Below are 17,084 nucleotides of genomic sequence, written 5' to 3'. Positions count from 1 at the left end.
CATGTTTCAATACTCTCAATTTTTTACAGCTTATAGAGAACAGAAACTGCATTTCAGAAGCTTTCAGAAATGTAATGTCGTGGTATTGATCACAGCAGTGTTTTCTTGTAGGCAGGACCCATGAATTAAATAATTTTATCCGTGGATAGCATGAAACACGTTACTTTAAAAAAACCTGCAACAAGGAGCAACAGTTTGAAGAAAACAACACAGTGTTTTTCAGAGCATCTAAAATGAGTTTACATATCCCTAGTATCTGACCAATACAGGGAACTTTAGAGTCACCTTCGCAGAAAGGTGTTTGTACTGGATGAATACACAGTGCCATAACAGAGTAGAAGCTTTTACACTATTAATGTTGAACAGTTTTAATCCAAAGAAGAGACAGCTTGCACTCAAACAATTTGATTGGAAATACAGGAAGTAAATGCTACTTCAGATTGCCCAGAAATTTCTGACTACTAAATGTAGATTTGAAATTCAGAATCACGTTTATTTCAACAAACAAACTTATTCTTAATTTTTTCAATTTATTTAAGCAGTTGAGTAGAACAGAGTTCCTGTAGTCTGTTTCCTGTTATTTACAAGCCATGGAAATGCTGATTTCTGAGTTCACATTTGCTGACAGAGCTGCTTTCATTTCCATGAGGAAATCATTGCAACTGGTTCTTGATGAAGGGAAATGGAAGGACTGTTTCTCCTTGCTTTCTGTGACTTAATTTGTTTTGTGTGCAAAGTTGGTCAGTAATGCTTCATTGTAGGCTTATTTAAATGAAATGTTTACTTGTTTTTGAAGTCTTGTTTCCTCTAATGGCTTGCTGTCCTGTCAGGGGACATCAATGTGTAGATACAAAAACAGCTTTCTTATGGCAGTATATAATAGGAAACAGCAACAAGAGCACCCGCTTTGTAAGAGAGTTTTGTTTGCTTTGAGGAGGGAGGAACCTGCTGATGAACTTGAAAGTAATTAAATGGTGCCTATGTGGTGAAGGGACTACTTATGTTTTGCATTCTCATATGCAGTTTTGCAGTCGTTTTCTGTTGACTAATGATGAGATCATCCTCAAGAGATGCTGGTTTACCTGCAAAATGACTTTCAGAATGGTCTTTCAAACTGATCTGAAAGCCTGTTACATAGAACCTGATGTCATACCTGACAACAGAAGATCCTCTTTCTCCAGTGTACAACTTGTATAAGAAGAATCTACATCTGACTTCATTGTCTGTCTGTCATAGCAGTGGATGGCAATTGCTTTGGAATGGAGTAGAAGGTTTCATTGGTTCCCTCTACTATGTGCTGCATTAATCTATTTTAAGTAGGCTGGTGCTGGTCTTTTAGTGATCACAGTATATTGTTGCCTCTAGGAGGGAGCAGGTAAAAACATCCAGTGAAGAAAAAGTGTCTAGACACAATTTCCACATACAGAATTCTGTGCAATGTATGTGGGGAGGGGAAATGTTGAGGAAAAGCATCAAAACCACAGTATTGATGGCATATGTGTATGTAAGAGGATACAAACTTGGCTTTTTAAATTGAACAACTTTTCCTCTTAGCCATGACATAAATTTCTGTCTTTATGCTAAATACAATATAATTGTTAAATGCAAAATAATTCTTATTGCTGGTCTTCACAAACATAAGTAATGAATGGAAAAATTGTAGATAGGTTATATAACTTTTCCTAAAGCAGAAAAACATATGTTCTCTGCATCGAGATACTGTAGTTAATTTGACTTAGGTACAGATATGTCTCCACACCTGAGTGGAATTGTCATTGGGTTAGTCATCAGAACTGTTGAGCATGTAAAGAGTTTTGAAGTCTGAGTGTTTGTGCCTGATACTGTTAAGATAGGTTATATTTAAGAAGTGCAGATGTCTTTTATCTGTGCCAGTCTTAGGCCCTCAAATCTGGGAGCCTGCACATAGGCTTTTAACCTCTGATAACTATTGATAATGTGTAAGGGGTGTGGCTTTCAGGGCACTTACTTTAATTGAAGAAAGTATCTGTTCTGATTCTCTGTTGTGCTTTCTACTACTCATTGTGAAGTGAGGACCAAGAGTAGGGCTGATTAAAAAACTTGCTTGAAGTGGAGAAACTATTTCCTTTGCAGTAACCTTCAGTTACAGTTTGGGAACAAGATGATGATAAGTGGTTGTTCTAGTTCATTATGTTCTCTGAAGATTTGCACAGTTACATTTCTGACAGTTTATCAGAGTGGCTGCAGTCAGAGACTGGGTCATGGCTATGTTACCCTTACTGCATTTCTAAAGTGGCAGGACATTTATGGAACTCCAGTGTAGTAAAGGCCCCATTAAAGCTCCCATTATGGAAAGTTCAGAAGTGACCTGTGTTCACAGTGTATTTGATCATGTTAGTTTAGCTGGAAGAAACACCTTACAGCAAAGAACATTGCATGAAGGAGAATCTTATTAGTTTTTCTGGAAGAAATGTGTAACACTTACTTGAAAATGCTTATCTCTAAATTTGGGTACAGTAACAACTTTGGAGTAGTTTAAAAATAATTATATCCTGTATTCTGATTGAAAACATTGGTGAAGTCTTGTTTATAATGCAGTGGTATTCAGGGCTTGTATTGATTAACTGCATAAAGTTAATAAGTTAATGCACTGGTATTCAAAGTTATTGTGGGCTTCAAACTACAAGAAAAAGTGTTTAGCTAGAAGTGAAAAGAGAATGAAACTATTTAGACTGGTACTTCCAAGAGTAAAACAGCATCTAAAAAGAAATTACAATTTCTAGTAATTACATACTTCTATTTTTCAAGCTCACAAAAGCCTTTCTCTGCTGACAGTCTTTATAGAGCTTGCTGTATTTTCATGTGTTCAATTTATTATGCTCATACTTTTTAGAGTCTGTAATTACACCTATGCCAAATTGATCTAAATTTTGATGTATATTTTCAGGTTACAACTTATTGCGATCTTAAGAACTGTGATTTTATAGGTGTTTTTCTTCTCTTTGTGTGGTTTTGTTTTCCCCAATATTTGGAAGAAGTAAAGCAAATAATCCTGACTAGTAATCTGAATCAAATTGCCTTCAGTTACCTGTTAGTAAGTTATATGTTCGTGTGTGATGTCCTTTAAGGTAATTTGCAGCTTCACAGAAGTGGTCTTAATGTGAATGACTGCTGTGAAGTTCTGCTATTCACCCAGGACTTCTACTTATTTGAGACGGCATCTCTTCTCCTCCTTTCTCCCGCCTCTTCTGCTGAGCAATGCAGCTTGTTTGTGTCCTTGTAGTGATCCTTGCTTTTATTTGCCAGCTTTATTTTTCAGCTGCGTAATTCCCCTGATCAAGTTTGAACAAACCAATTTTTGCAGAATTGAACAGACAAAAATGTTTGGAAGGGTATATAACCAAATTCTCAGGCCTTTCTCTCTGACAATATAGAACTGGTTTTTTTGAAAGTCTGTGATTTTAAGAATGTGAATGCTTCTAGGGAAGAGGCAGCAGGGCTGGTGAGAGGGCTGGAGGGCATGTCCTGTTAGAAGCTAGTGGGGACTTTGGACTTGTCTAGTGTGGAGTAGAGGAGTCTGAGCTGTGACTTTATTGCTCACTACAACTTCCTGAGGAGAGGAATTGTGGAGAGACATGGCCATCCCTTCTTCCTGGGGTCCAGCGACAGGAAGTGTAGCAATAGTTGAAAACTGTGCAACGGAAGGTTCCAGCTGGACACTAGGAAGCATTTCTTTAAGAGAGTGATCAAACACCGAAACAGGCTTCCTAGAGAGGATAGACAATGCCCTGCACCTGTCAGTATTTAAGGGGCATTTGGACAATGCTCTGAACAACATGATTTAACTTTGGTCAACTCCCAAGTGCTCAGTCACTTGGGCAAGATGATGATCCTATCCTATTCCATCCCATTCTTCTTCCTCTTCCACTCTGAACACGCATGCAGTTTTCCTGAGGGCATGTTTCTGCATCTTTTGTAGGAGCAGCATTATGAATCTGAAGCTTTTGAAAGGCAGTAGGGTAATGGATAGTTTGACAGGAAGGCTTTTATAGTAGCACTGCTATTATTCTGTGCCTTGCTTCACCTTCCTTTTATTTCCATTGTTGTGTTCTTCTGTCAGGAGCAAATTCACCATAGTGCCAGAGGTCATAATCTGGCTGAGTTCATTAATCAGGGTTTGGGGCAATGTTTCAGTCTCAATATTGAAGTATGCATTATTTACTGGAAAATGTTTTAAAACTAAACTTAAGAATAGACAAGGGAAAGCTGCTTGTGAGAAGGCATAGAGTAGTGATTTTACTTTTTAACCAACTTTACAAAAAACAGAGGAAGATAAATGAAGTGTGAAGGACTGGGGAATCAGGATATTCAGTGATCCCAAGGTGTGAATTTTAGTTTGTGGAAAATAATGAAAGGTATAAAAGAATGAAGAGATGTACAGTACTTAGTATGTGCTTAATAAGATAGGAAGTGAAAGAATACAAGATCCCTAGAAATCTACTAATGAAATGGCTTTGACTGTAGCCTAAAATATGTAGTAATAGCTGCTCAGATGATTTTAGTTTGGTTTACATTTATGGGATTAGTGGGAAATAACAGCAGTTGTTGAAAAGGTGAAGCATTAGAAATAATTCACCTCATGGAACTTGAGCAGCTATTAAAACACATAGGTTCAAGCATGTTGTGTTTCATAGTTATACTTTCTGTTTATCTTTAGGGAGAAAGGAACAATGGCTTTGATGTCCTCTATCACAACATGAAACATGGACATTTGTCAACAAAAGACTTAGCAGACTTTATAAGAGAAAGGTAAGTATTCATCCTTGCTAATTTCAGCACTTTAATATAGTGTTTGTGGTTGCTGTTGTTTATCATTGTGTTTCAACAGTAACATGCAAAATATGTAAAAATCAATGATCATTTTAATATGTCTTATATCCCATAGGAATATCTACATTTATTCCATTCACTTAGAACTGAATAAAGACTCTTATGCATCAATTCATAACAAGCTTCTAATTTTTTAGGTTTCATTTAAAAAACTAGAGTAAAAATCTAGAAGTGTCACATTTGGTGTCCAGCAATTTATTTAAATTAATCCCAATTTTTCATCTCTTTTTGGAAGAAAAAAAGATAATGTAAAGTTATAAAAATTATTAGTCTTACCAAGTTTTTGACTATAGATGTAGAATTAGGCTATTAGCAACTGCTAGTATAATCTTTAGAAAATTATGCTTTCAGATGTTGAGACAGTAGGTTTGCTAAAGAAAAGTGAGTGATACAGAGTGACAAGAAAATAATATGGAGAAAATAACACAAGTGGTTCTCCGAGAGGAAAGGAACAGTACTGAAATCTGAAAATGTGGCATGTTCCAAAACTGTCCTGTTTTTAGTTCTTTGTGAAAGAAGAATGGTGCTACTACGCTGAACATCAGAATTTCCCTGCTGAACAGAACTGTTTGTATGTGTTGGAAGTTTTGTCTTTGCTCCGTTACTGACACTAGATAACACACAGAAAATACTCGCAAGTGACTGACTGAGGATCTGTTTAATTGACAGAGTCTTTCTGTTGCAGCTGTCCCAAAACCAGCTTTTGTTTTCAGTAATTCTGCATCAAAATTTAAATTTTTACCTCAAATAGTTCTCAGTTAAAAAAGTTCTTTTAAATTCCACAAAATATAACCACTGCATATCTGACAAATACTCCATTGCACTGACATTTGTCGTTTCAAAGTGAATTGAAAAAAATGACGAAAAAGCTTTTCCCTAAGTGGAAATGGATGAGTTACAGGGTCTGCGTGTGATGGGTAATCACCTGTTGGAAGGTCAGCACAACCCAAGGAATCTTGTGTTTTCAGAATTCCTGATTTCAGAGAATGCATTGTAAAGCCACACAGGGTTCCAGTGAAGTCTTCCATTGGATTGAGCAGAGAGGTATCACATGGTTCACAAGTAGTATGAAATCATTAAGGCTTCACAATCTCTCACTTTTAGTATTTGTCTTGTGTTACCTGTGTGAGTTCCTGAATCTTTTCTTTGGAATCTGCTTTAATATTTGGAGTCATTCAGTTTTGTTAGTAGCACGTCATGGACCTAAATTGTACCTTACCTGGATACATTTAGGTTTATTGCTTTTAGATCTACTGCATTTAGATTTACCTCCATATTTAGATCAGAAACAGTTTCACTCGCTCTGCTTTTGGTCTCCTTTATTTTGTATTCTTTGGGCATGCTTTGTTTTATTCATATTGGTCCTAAGGTGAAAGGTATTAAGCAAATCGGTAAAAAATAACTTCATGTTGTATCTGGCTTGGTTACTTTGCTTTATTATAGTGACATAAGTAAAACTTGACTGTTCATTCTACACTAAATTCCTAGTAGAAAGAATGTGCCTTTCTATTTTTTCACTCTATAAGCTCCCAAAGTTAAATTTTAAATTATTTTACAACAGTGTTTGAATTATGTGCCTTTGCAGTCAATAAATAAAATCTTTGGACCTGTCTCCATGTATTAAAATTTTTCAGCTCAAGTTTTTGCTAATTAGTCCTTGTGATTTGTCAAGAAGGGGACAATTTTTTTTCCCCATCTAAGTATGTTTAAGTAACATTTAAAGATTAGTGACCATGTAGGAATACATTCAGAACCACATGGATACTTTATCCTCGATGAGCAGTTACGAAATGTTTTTTTCTGTGTGTGGATCAGCATAGGTCTGAGGTATGCAGGCATCTTAGAGCATTTTTGGTAAGATTTGTGAAAAAAATTAAGTTCTCAATAATGCACTGATATTCACTAGAATTTTAGTGCTACCTTGTACTCTATTTGAAAAGCTGCAGTATAGTTCCTTAAGAGCAACTTGCTCTGGGATTGGAAAACATCTGTGAATGATGCAAACCAGAAGCAGCAAGTTCAGTCCTTTCCAATGACCTTCTCCCATCAGGATATTAAACCTCCATGGTGTATTCTTCAGCCCTCTTTTACTGCTTCGTCTCAGTGTGCCAGGCTGCAGTTAACAAAAAACAATTGAGTAATAGATGCTTCTTTTCATGTGAGGAGATGAATCACTGATCAATCACAGCCTAAGCTACCAGCAGTTTGTGGCATACAGTTTAGTTTCAAAGCAATGGAGAGACCTCAAGTACTTGCTGTGCTCACTTTACTGAAAACATTTAGAAGTGTCCGTATCTAGGCAGTGAAGCCCTTGCTGCCATTGTGAAGTTACTGTGGCCTGTCAGTCAACATCTTCCAAGATCAAAATGATGCAGTGGAACCCATTTTTTTCACATGGATCTACTTCTTGATCTCAACAAGAAATTTGATAGCATGGTGTTTCAACAGTATTTGACAATCATCCACTTGTCTGTGATGTACTTTTTGTATTTTATTGCAAATAAATTAAGAGGCGTTGCACACAATTATTTGCTCTCCTCTTTCGTCTGAACATTGTACTCTAAATATTGTTTTACAGTACTGTTTTCTGCGAGTAATATATTAAGTGGATGGGCAACATTTATTAGGAGGCACCAAGATTTTTTGCCCCCTTGTTTTTATGCCCTGATGTTTGCGTACCGGATTTTCTGAAGTCTTTTCTATGAAAACTAGCCTTACCTACATTTGAACTTCACATCTGTCCTTCCATTTGTTTTAACACATTGATGCCTTTTTTTGTAGAATTGGAGACATAAGAGAGTGAAAACTGAAAACTATTGGATAGGTAGAGACAAATCCGAGTTGTTGGTAATATGTCTAATGAATTAGAGTACTTATCTGTTTTAGGTACTGTATTTGGATTTACAGACTGCTCAGGACACAAAGGACACATCTGTATGAAGCTCATCTCTATTACTTGGACTGTTCAGAATAGTGTTTTAGTTGTGTGTAGCCTAATTAGGGAAGAGTACTGTTTCCTTTTCTGCAGAATTGGAATTAAAAAAGGTAAAATTATATAAGATATGGAATAACTTTTTTTAATTATAGTTAGCTTAAGGATTTTTTTTAAGCATCTTCTTCCAAAATTTCTGTAAGAACATTCTGAGATTGTGAAGTTGTTTTCTCTGAGCAAAACAAAAGTGTTTGAAATGTATTAAATGGTAATAATATTCCCAAGCTGTATCTGCTGTTCCTACTGGATATCCCTAGAAGGAGTGGGAATATTCCTCTTTGCCTGTGTTCAGTGAGTCAATACAAATTCAATTTTCACTTTTTCAGTTTTGCTCTTGAGTATTTGTTATTGGTCAAGTACTAAAATAACTGAAAGCCAGTGGGATCTGTGGTTCAGAAGTGTGTGATCTGAAAAAGTGAGTTATCTGGCAGGCAGTCTGCTCAGCATTGGTTAATCTAGGGTGGGACATGTTATCAATCTGCTGAAAGACAGATACCTGTTATTAGAATCATGGAATCATAGGATAGTTTGGGTTGGAAGGGACCTTAAAGGTCAGCTGGTTCCAAACCCCTCTGCCATGTGCAGGGACACCTTTCACTAGATCAGATTTTTCTATGCCCCATCCAACCTGGCTTTTAATAAAGGCCCTGCTTTCTTGCTAAAGCCCGTAGAAGATTTTTTTTTTAAAGAGATCAAGGTAAGAATGTTGGGCCACCTGCATAAGTGTTTCTCTTTTAAATACTGTGACTATTTTGTAGTTGAGCTATCTCATGTTTGTGTGTTTGTTGTGTGCATTGAACACCTAAACTGTTTATATGTAAGAAACAAGTCATCTAGGAGCCAAAGAGGAATGAGGAATGCGTTGCCTTTTAACCAGGAGTCTTTCTAATGTTTTTCTGCACCATTTGCCTTGTAAGCATCATAAAAGAGAGTCTTCTAGATGAAATTAAGCTGGCAATGCATATATTCCCATTTAACTTTTAAATGTTAAGCAGGTCACAAGCAAACAGACATGTTCAGATGGGGCAAAATTAATTTGCTAAGGAGTCAAAAAGTTTGTTACCTGTACATGAGAGTGCTCTGAAAAGTCAGTTCATGGGACAAATGTAGATACACATTCCTAAGTGGTCGGTAACAGCATCTTTCAGTTGCTAATGTTTTTAGTTGATGTATGTTGATATTGTGTGGAAAGTTGCTCAACTCCAGTTTTGTGAAGATTGCTAAAGTAAGTATACTGTAAATTGGTCCAAAGAAGAGAAATGTGGATTTTGGTCAGAATTCTTGTATTTGAAAAATAAAGGAGGAAAAAAGGCACGGAGGTACAAAATATATAAAACTTGGATAGAAGATATTTGTGATTAACCAAAATACATTGTTCATCATGGTAATTTAAAACAAATCATTGTCTCTGCTTTGTGCATATGTGCTTGCTGCTGTGCAGTGAGCAAGAATTTCAAACCTTGGATTTCTCTTACCATCAAAGACACGTTCACATGTGGAAGTAGGATAAAGTTAATTGACCTTTTTTATATGGTGAATATCTTCACAGTAGATGATATTTAAAATGTCATTTTTTTGTTGCATGTTACAGTTTAATCCCCTTTTCCAAACTGATTTAGAACTAATTGGATGGTTGTTTTGGCAGTTCAATAGGTTTTAATACATGGCCCTTTACTCCATGTGACTACTGTGACACTGTTGCGTATTTTCACAAGACTATTCTTTTGCTTGGAAAGTGTTGCAGTACAGGAGAAATTAAAAACTCTGCCTCAGGTTATAGTCATGCTGTAACTTGAGAGGGGTGAATTCTTCTCTCCATTTTTTATTCTCTTTTCTCCCTGTGTAAAGGTATTATGCAGCAGGAATGATATTACTGTATCAAGTTTTTCAAGAAAAGGCAATTACAGTATTTACTCAATTCCAGAATGCTTCTAAATCTAAGTTGACACTACATATTGAGTATTGGTTTAGGCTGGAAAATTAAAATCCTGTGTGTCTTTAATAATAGGAGGATGAGGAAGATTGATGGGGAAGGACTTGTAGGGAGTCCCTGCTGCAATAGGTTATTCCATGTCAATTGCCCCAGCAGAGTCTCTGAGGAGGAAATCTGTGCTGATCGGATTTTGCATCTCTGAAAGACTAGTGATATTATGTGTTTGAGTGAAGAAAAATACAATAAAACTTTGTGTAGGGAAGAAGTTTTCCCAAATAAACTTGAATGTATTGAGACAACCTTCTTAAAAATTGGTATAAACGGTAGAACACAATATTTACCATTTTGTGTTACTTGGTTTCCAAATTCAAATATCCCTATGCAAAGAATTTAAATAAAGGAAAAAACAGTCCCCCTTACAACAAAACTAGACAAGACCTCATTTTGTTGAATATCATTGCTCAGGAAGCATTCACTTTGGTTATTGTGATGTTTTCATTAGAAATACATTTTATTTTGTTGCTATATAAGTCTCTTCTGCTTAGACAATGCTGGACAGGTAATTGTTATGACAATTTGTTCTGTTACTGAAGAATATCAAAGGCAATCAAAAACAGCAAACAGAAAGGAAGGAATGGTCTTTTTCAAGCCTTGAGTTCCTGTTTTACTTGCTCTGTTCCCTGCAATGTTCTATCACAGGGTTCTTAGATTACTTTTTTAAATATACTAATGTGATTTTTCATACAGGTTTTGAGGGGCAATTAAAATGGAATAATTTTCAGCTAAAGTATAAGTCCTCTGTTTTGCACCTTAGCATACGTATTCAATTCTTAAAATGTCTTCAAAATTTCAATTATGCTTTTGATGTCTTCCTTGGGCAGGGCTACAATAGAGGAGACATATTCAAGGTCTATGACAAAACTAGCTAAATCAGCAAGCAATTACACACAACTTGGGTAAGTAAGTGTACATTAGAGAGAAATAAATGACTGCATACATTTTAAGAATCTAGTTTGATTCTGAATATTTTATTGCTGGTGTTGAAGGTTAGCATAACTTTGCCACCTTTCAAAATGATAGTTAGTTCTTCAATAAGCAGTCATAATATCATGCAGCTATGATAAAAACAAAGACAATACAGTTCTTTAAAACTGGATAAAAAGAGCAAAGCCCAAACACAAAGAACTGTCTGTTCCTCTGTGCTTAAGGCTGAGTTCTTTTCAGACATAGTGACTTCTATTATGTACTCTCAAGCCTATGGAAATTATTTTGAAGAGAGGATTTACAGTCTGTAAATGTGATAGTTAATTTATTTATTTCCATTTTTTCTGTGTTTTGGAGTGTTTATCTGTCCTCAGAGATGTTCAGAATGAGACTTTTCCATAGACTCATTCCATAGTTGAAGTAAAGTTTTATACACAGTATATGTTTTTAAAAACTGGAATGAGTAATGGATGGTTTTTCATCAGGAAGATTAGGCCAGTGAAAACTCAAACTTCGTAAATTAAGCTAGATTGTTTTTTTTTATTTATAATAATCTCATCAAGAAATGTGGGGATCTTTCATTGGTGGATAATTTGATAACCGTTGTTGCTGGTCTTTAAACTAAAAGATACAGAATCTCTAATCAGGGCTTTAAAGGCTATAGTTAGTATTGGTTTTTAGCAGCACTGACCAGGAAAGTGAGGTAGAAGTGTATCTTTAGAATAGCTGGAAAAGTCCATTCAGCGTAGAAATCTGAATCGGAGAAAGGATCCCACCTTCCTGTACCTTACAGTTCATCTCTCTTGATGAGTAAATTCCTTTTAGTGGCAGACCTTCTTTGCAGCATTTTTTGTCTCCATCTTGTGGCTGCAGTGATGTAAGACAACTAGAAACTGAACTAATCAATACATTTCTGATTTATTCACACTGTTCAAGTCTATACACAAAAATGCTTACCCCATATTAGATTGTTTGGAGCTGCTCTTCCACCATCTTGCCATTGGCATTATTGTGTGCTGATAATAGAGAGGATTAAATGAACTTTGCTGTGTTTTACTCATTAGGGTCAATACAGGTAAAACATAGCACATTGAAAAATTAGTAGATAGGATGCCAAGTACATTTGGAACATAATAAGAATTTATAACAGTTGGTGGTGGTTTTGTTTGTTTCAATATTAGGAACAAAGATGAACTGGAAACTTACCCATTATCATTTAGCACTATGAAAAAGAATAGGCAACTGAAAGAAAAAAATCCAGATGAATGTTAAGTATTATTTCTGCAATCTAGGACATTTGCACCAGTTTGGGAGGTCTTCAAAATCTCCACGGAAAAGCTGGCAAACTGTCATTTGGACCTGGTGCGGAGATTACAAGAAATAATAAAAGAAGTTCACAAGTATGGAGATGAACAAATCAAAGCTTATAAAAAGGTTATTAATTTTTTTCTTATGTATATCCAATGACTTGTTAACATTAAAATTATTTGGTTTTGACAACCATGTGATATTTGGCAGACTAAAGAAGACGTTTCAGGAACTCTGGAAGCAGTGCAAAATATTCAAAGTATCACTCAGTCCTTGCAGAAATCAAAGGAAAACTACAATACAAAGTGTGTGGAACAAGAGCGCTTGAAAAAGGAAGGAGCAACACAAAGAGAAATTGATAAGGTAACACTGTCTTACTGTAATTGCATTATTAATCAGTAATGTGTTCACATTTTATTAATAACTGGAATGCTTTGGAGGGATTAAATGTAATTAAAAGTAATAGCTGTGACTTTATAATGTGCATGACATTTTGAATACTGTCACTGTCCAAGCTCACTCACCCGTGGCAGATGAACCTCAGAACTTAAACGGTGGGACCAGTTCTGCGCACGCTGTGCCTCACCTAAAAAATCCACTGTACAGGCTGGAAGGGCACACCTACGTGGGTAGAGCCTTTCCCAAATCTACATCCATGAAGCCTAACCCTGATGGAATTTCATGGACTAGAAACTCAAGGGATGAGTATCTTTATGTTGTATTTAGTACTGTGCTTGGGTTATGGCAGGGCTTGATCCATTCAGAGAATCCCAAAATGGCTCAGGTTGTCAGGGACCTCTGGAAGTCTTCCTGTCTATCCTCCATGCTCAGACAGGCTCACCTCAAGCCAGTTACCTGGGACCAGAGGGGTTTTTAGCATCCCTAAGGACAGCAATTCCACAGTCTCTCTAGGTAGTCCATGCCAGGGCTTGGTGACCTTCACAGGAAAAAGGTGTTTCCTGATACTCAGAGGGAACCTTTTATGTTTTCTGTTAGTGCCCACTGCCTCTGGTTCTGTCACTGGGCACCACTGGAAGAAGTCTGACTTTGTCTTCTGTGTTGCCTCCCTTCAAGTTTTAATATCTATTGATAAGGTTCTCCCTAACACTTTTCCTCTCCAGGCTGAACAGTTCCAGTGCACTCAGTCTTTTCTCATGGGAGAGAAGCTTCAGTCCCTTAATCATTTTTGTGGCCCTTTAATGGACTGTCTCCAAGATGTCCATGTCTCTCTTGTGCTGGACAGCTCAGAACTAGACACTACTCCAGATGTGGCCTTACCAGTGCTGAGTAGAGAGGAAGGATCACCTTTCTTGACCTACTGGCATAACTGTAACTTCTTCCTGTTTTCAGGAATCTAAATAGCAGAGGAAAGAGGTCATGTTTCCTTGTCTCTAACTGGTTGTTGCCTTTCCACTGATGACAAAAGTTCACCACGTTCCAATTGTTTCATATTGGTATAAATCTAGCTTATTTTTCACCCTAGCTTTTGTCCCGAGTGACAGTTGATGTTGCATTCTAGACACAAATCAGAAATATGTGTTGGCAGGTGTTTTCTGCCAGTATATCCAAAGTACAGTTTTTCTGAATTCTTGTAAACAGATTGAAACTTTCCAGTAGAAAAACTAACTTGATGGAAAACTTGTTTTTAAGGTGTAGCATTATGGTTGCTCATTTGGAAACAAAAAAAAACATTCAGCCTGAGTGATGTCTGCATGAGAAGGGAGAAGGAGGAGGCACTATAGAAGGAAGGTCACTTTTTACTGATTTTACTGGTTTATTAGTAGATGCTCTGCAAATACTTAAAAAATGTTTCCAGTGGGAGCAGGTAACCAGTACTGTCACAACTCTTTGGTCATGCCGCTATCCAAATTTACACTTGTAATTTCATGAACAGGGTGATCAAAGATTGTATTAATTTATTTTTCCTTTTCTAGAAAACAGGTTTATTACTTTTAGCACAACATGGAAACTATTTTCTATCAAAACCATGGAATAACTGCTTTATAGCAAAACAAGGAGTCTGTATCAGTATACAAAGCCAAATGTTTGGAGCAATACTTAATTGAAGAATTTGAGAAGGCACCTGAGACTTCGCAATTTTCATGGCAGCTGAAAGATAATACTAACTTGTGTAATAATTTCCTGTTTTTCTCTGACATGTGAACTTCTTTATTTATAATGACTTAACAAAAAATTCTTGACTGATCTTTGTTCTTTCACTTACTGTAAATCTGCTAAACACAGTTCTAGCAATTGCTGCATCTGAGAATAGTCACATCCTGTTTTCAGGAAAGAGTACTAGTTAATCATACAGTGTTCATGTGTTTTATCATTTTCTCTGTCCTGCTGAGTGTAGTTAGTTTTCAGATGCTCTTCAGGATTAATACTCGGATTCTTCTCATCATTAAACATGATAGAAGGTGGAGAATATTTTTGTTTTGTCAAAATGCCTTTCACACAGAGTTCAATTACATAATGCTTTACCAAAAAAAAACCCCACCCCTTTTTTTTTTTTTTAGTCTTTTAACTTGGCATTTCCTTCCTTTTCAGTGGTTAAATTTGGAGTGACCTTATTGCAAAGCAGTCTTAATTTTAAAGGCCACGTTTCATGGACCACCTTGTACTTTTAGCATAGTAAATGGCATTGGGGAAACAAGAGGGCTGTGTGCTTCTTGATAATTGCCCTGTGTGAATGTGTATCAGTTAGAATCATTCAGGGTGATTAACTCATGGTTTGATGCAACCTCTGTTATGCTGAGTGTAGATGACTATGTGACTAAGATCTGCTTAAGGTTTCTTTGTAACTGGAAAAATGGAACTGTACCTTTGGTTCCTATTCTTTTGAAGTCCTGGTGGACATTTCCACAGGTGAACAAGTGCTAGTGCTATATTTTTACTCATGGTTTTCTGTTTTGCTTTTCTCTTAGAAATTGCAGAATCTCTCTGTTGCTGAGGGCATCTTTCTATTAATCCATTTGAACATCATAGATAATGATGAGCTTTACAAGTTATTGCAAGAAAAAAATAGTTTCTATTTTTACTGTGAGACAGATGAAATTTATTTGAAAGGGGAGGAGGGCCATTCAGGACTAGAACAAATAGTAAATATAAAGCTGTCTTTCCTGAATTGTTAATGACATCAGTAATGCTTTTGAGTGACAACTGATGGGAAGTTTCAATGAGATAAAGTAAGCATGTTGAACAAAGAAGCTAGGAAAAAAATGGTATTCAAGACAATTTTTATTTTCATTGGTATTTAACTTCGAAATAGAGTATCAAAGGTTTGAAAGAGTTCATCTTGTGCATCATGCTGTAAGCTTTGAAAATAATTTTTTCTCTACCACAATCAATCACTTCATTCAGTTTTGTTCTGCATATAATACCGAGATTCTCCTGTGATTTGTTTTGTCTTTTATTTAACACCCAGAAAGATGGTTTTGGTTTATTAGCAACAAATAATGAAAAAACAATTATAACCCCCCAAAGGACTATTATAAATAACACTAACCTGTAAATCTGATCATCGTTGTGTTTGCATTAAATTAACTTCCAAGTATCTCTTAATCCATTGATATACTTCCTTTACCTTTGAATTTCTACCTTTCTTTCAAAGAGAACTGCACCATCTTGTGGTTTTTTACTATTTACTCTTTCAGAATTACACATATAACAGCTTTGTTACATTTTTGTGTGGTTTATGTATAGTTTTAAATAGAAATCTCTAGTAGCTTGAATCTGAGTTAGTTGGTGATGAAATTTTGTTATAACACTTCCGGGTTTTGTTATGTTCCTGGATAATTTTTAGACTTCATCCTAGACTTTGTTTTAATAATGACATTAAAAACCTTTACTCAGATTGTATGTGTGACATTTGACACTTTTTTGTACTGATCTACAGGCAGCAGTTAAATCAAAAAAAGCTACAGATACCTATAAACTGTATGTGGAGAAGTATGCTGCATTTAAATCTGATTTTGAACTGAAAATGACAGAAACAGCACAGGTAATTGTTACATGAATTGAATTGCCTTTGAAATAGATCAATGTGTTCTCTTTCATCTCTGAAACCATCTGAAATCAAAGTTTTAGAAAAATTGATTACTTTGGAGATTAATTTGTTTGAAAGGCAAGCACTGACCATGTGTATGATGATAGCATTGTACATTTCACTTGAAAATATACCGAATAGTTCTGAAAATAAAATCAATAAGAGGTGTGAGTATTTTCATTCCTTTTGGTGCAAAATTAGTTTTCTTAGCTTAAATCTGTTTTATAATGTTCACATACTATTTTTCTGAGGAAAAATATTTTTTCTGCTGTGAGGTTTTTCTAAGTAATCGTGTAGTAATGTTCTGACTTAGCTGCCTGCATTTTTTAGGTAAACTCCGATGACGTATGAATTTAACATATTTTTCCTCTTTTGGCATTTGTTATCTTACCTGCAAAATGATACATGATTTTGAATGGTTGAATTTTGAAGTTCAAATATAGGGTTGTGATAAAATATGGAAGAGTTTATTGTGATTAAAGAAGAAGGAAAACATATTTCATTGTTTAAAAATTGGATTGACAGAAATTCCTCATGTTGAGTGCATTTTTTTTGTACATCTCTAGCTCTATTATGCAATTGCTGTACAGTTGCTAAGAAAACATGATGTCATATTTGACAAGATTTTCCACCTTACTGGGAGGGTCTTTTAAAAAAAATTAGTCTAGCTCATTCAGTTATTGGTAAGGATCAAATAGTTGAAAATGCTACATTCTTTAGAAGTCCTCTATCTGGAATGAGTGAGAATGCATTTTTAAAAAACAATGTAAAATTTACAGGAAAACGGACATGTTTATAAAAAAAAGTGTAGTGCTTGTGTAAATTGTATATACTAAGTTGGACAGCTAAAAGTTCTGTCAATGATGATTTTTCATTTATATTGTAGCTTAAAGCACTAAGCAGTATCTTCTATTTGTTGGGTCATTAACATTACAGACCCATTTCAGTTC

At 35.7% G+C, this 17,084-nt stretch overlaps 1 protein-coding gene across 2 annotated transcripts in view; it reads left to right on the top strand.

Moving 5' to 3' along the window:
• The window catches only part of FCHO2 (FCH and mu domain containing endocytic adaptor 2), an 84,434-nt gene that overhangs the window by 4,092 nt on the left and 63,258 nt on the right, over window positions 1–17,084 (top strand). For both annotated transcript variants that reach the window (XM_071581526.1, XM_071581525.1), the window contains exons 2-6: window positions 4,697–4,788; window positions 10,676–10,750; window positions 12,071–12,212; window positions 12,297–12,449; window positions 15,985–16,089. In XM_071581526.1, the coding sequence (XP_071437627.1) occupies window positions 4,697–4,788; window positions 10,676–10,750; window positions 12,071–12,212; window positions 12,297–12,449; window positions 15,985–16,089 (567 nt within the window). The remainder of the gene's footprint in view (window positions 1–4,696; window positions 4,789–10,675; window positions 10,751–12,070; window positions 12,213–12,296; window positions 12,450–15,984; window positions 16,090–17,084) is intronic.

This window comes from Pithys albifrons, chromosome Z (genome assembly GCF_047495875.1).
Source record: "Pithys albifrons albifrons isolate INPA30051 chromosome Z, PitAlb_v1, whole genome shotgun sequence".
In the NCBI taxonomy this organism is placed as follows: domain Eukaryota; kingdom Metazoa; phylum Chordata; class Aves; order Passeriformes; family Thamnophilidae; genus Pithys; species Pithys albifrons.
The sequence above is the reverse complement of the archived record's forward strand: the minus strand, read 5'-3'. Positions and strand labels throughout refer to the sequence as shown.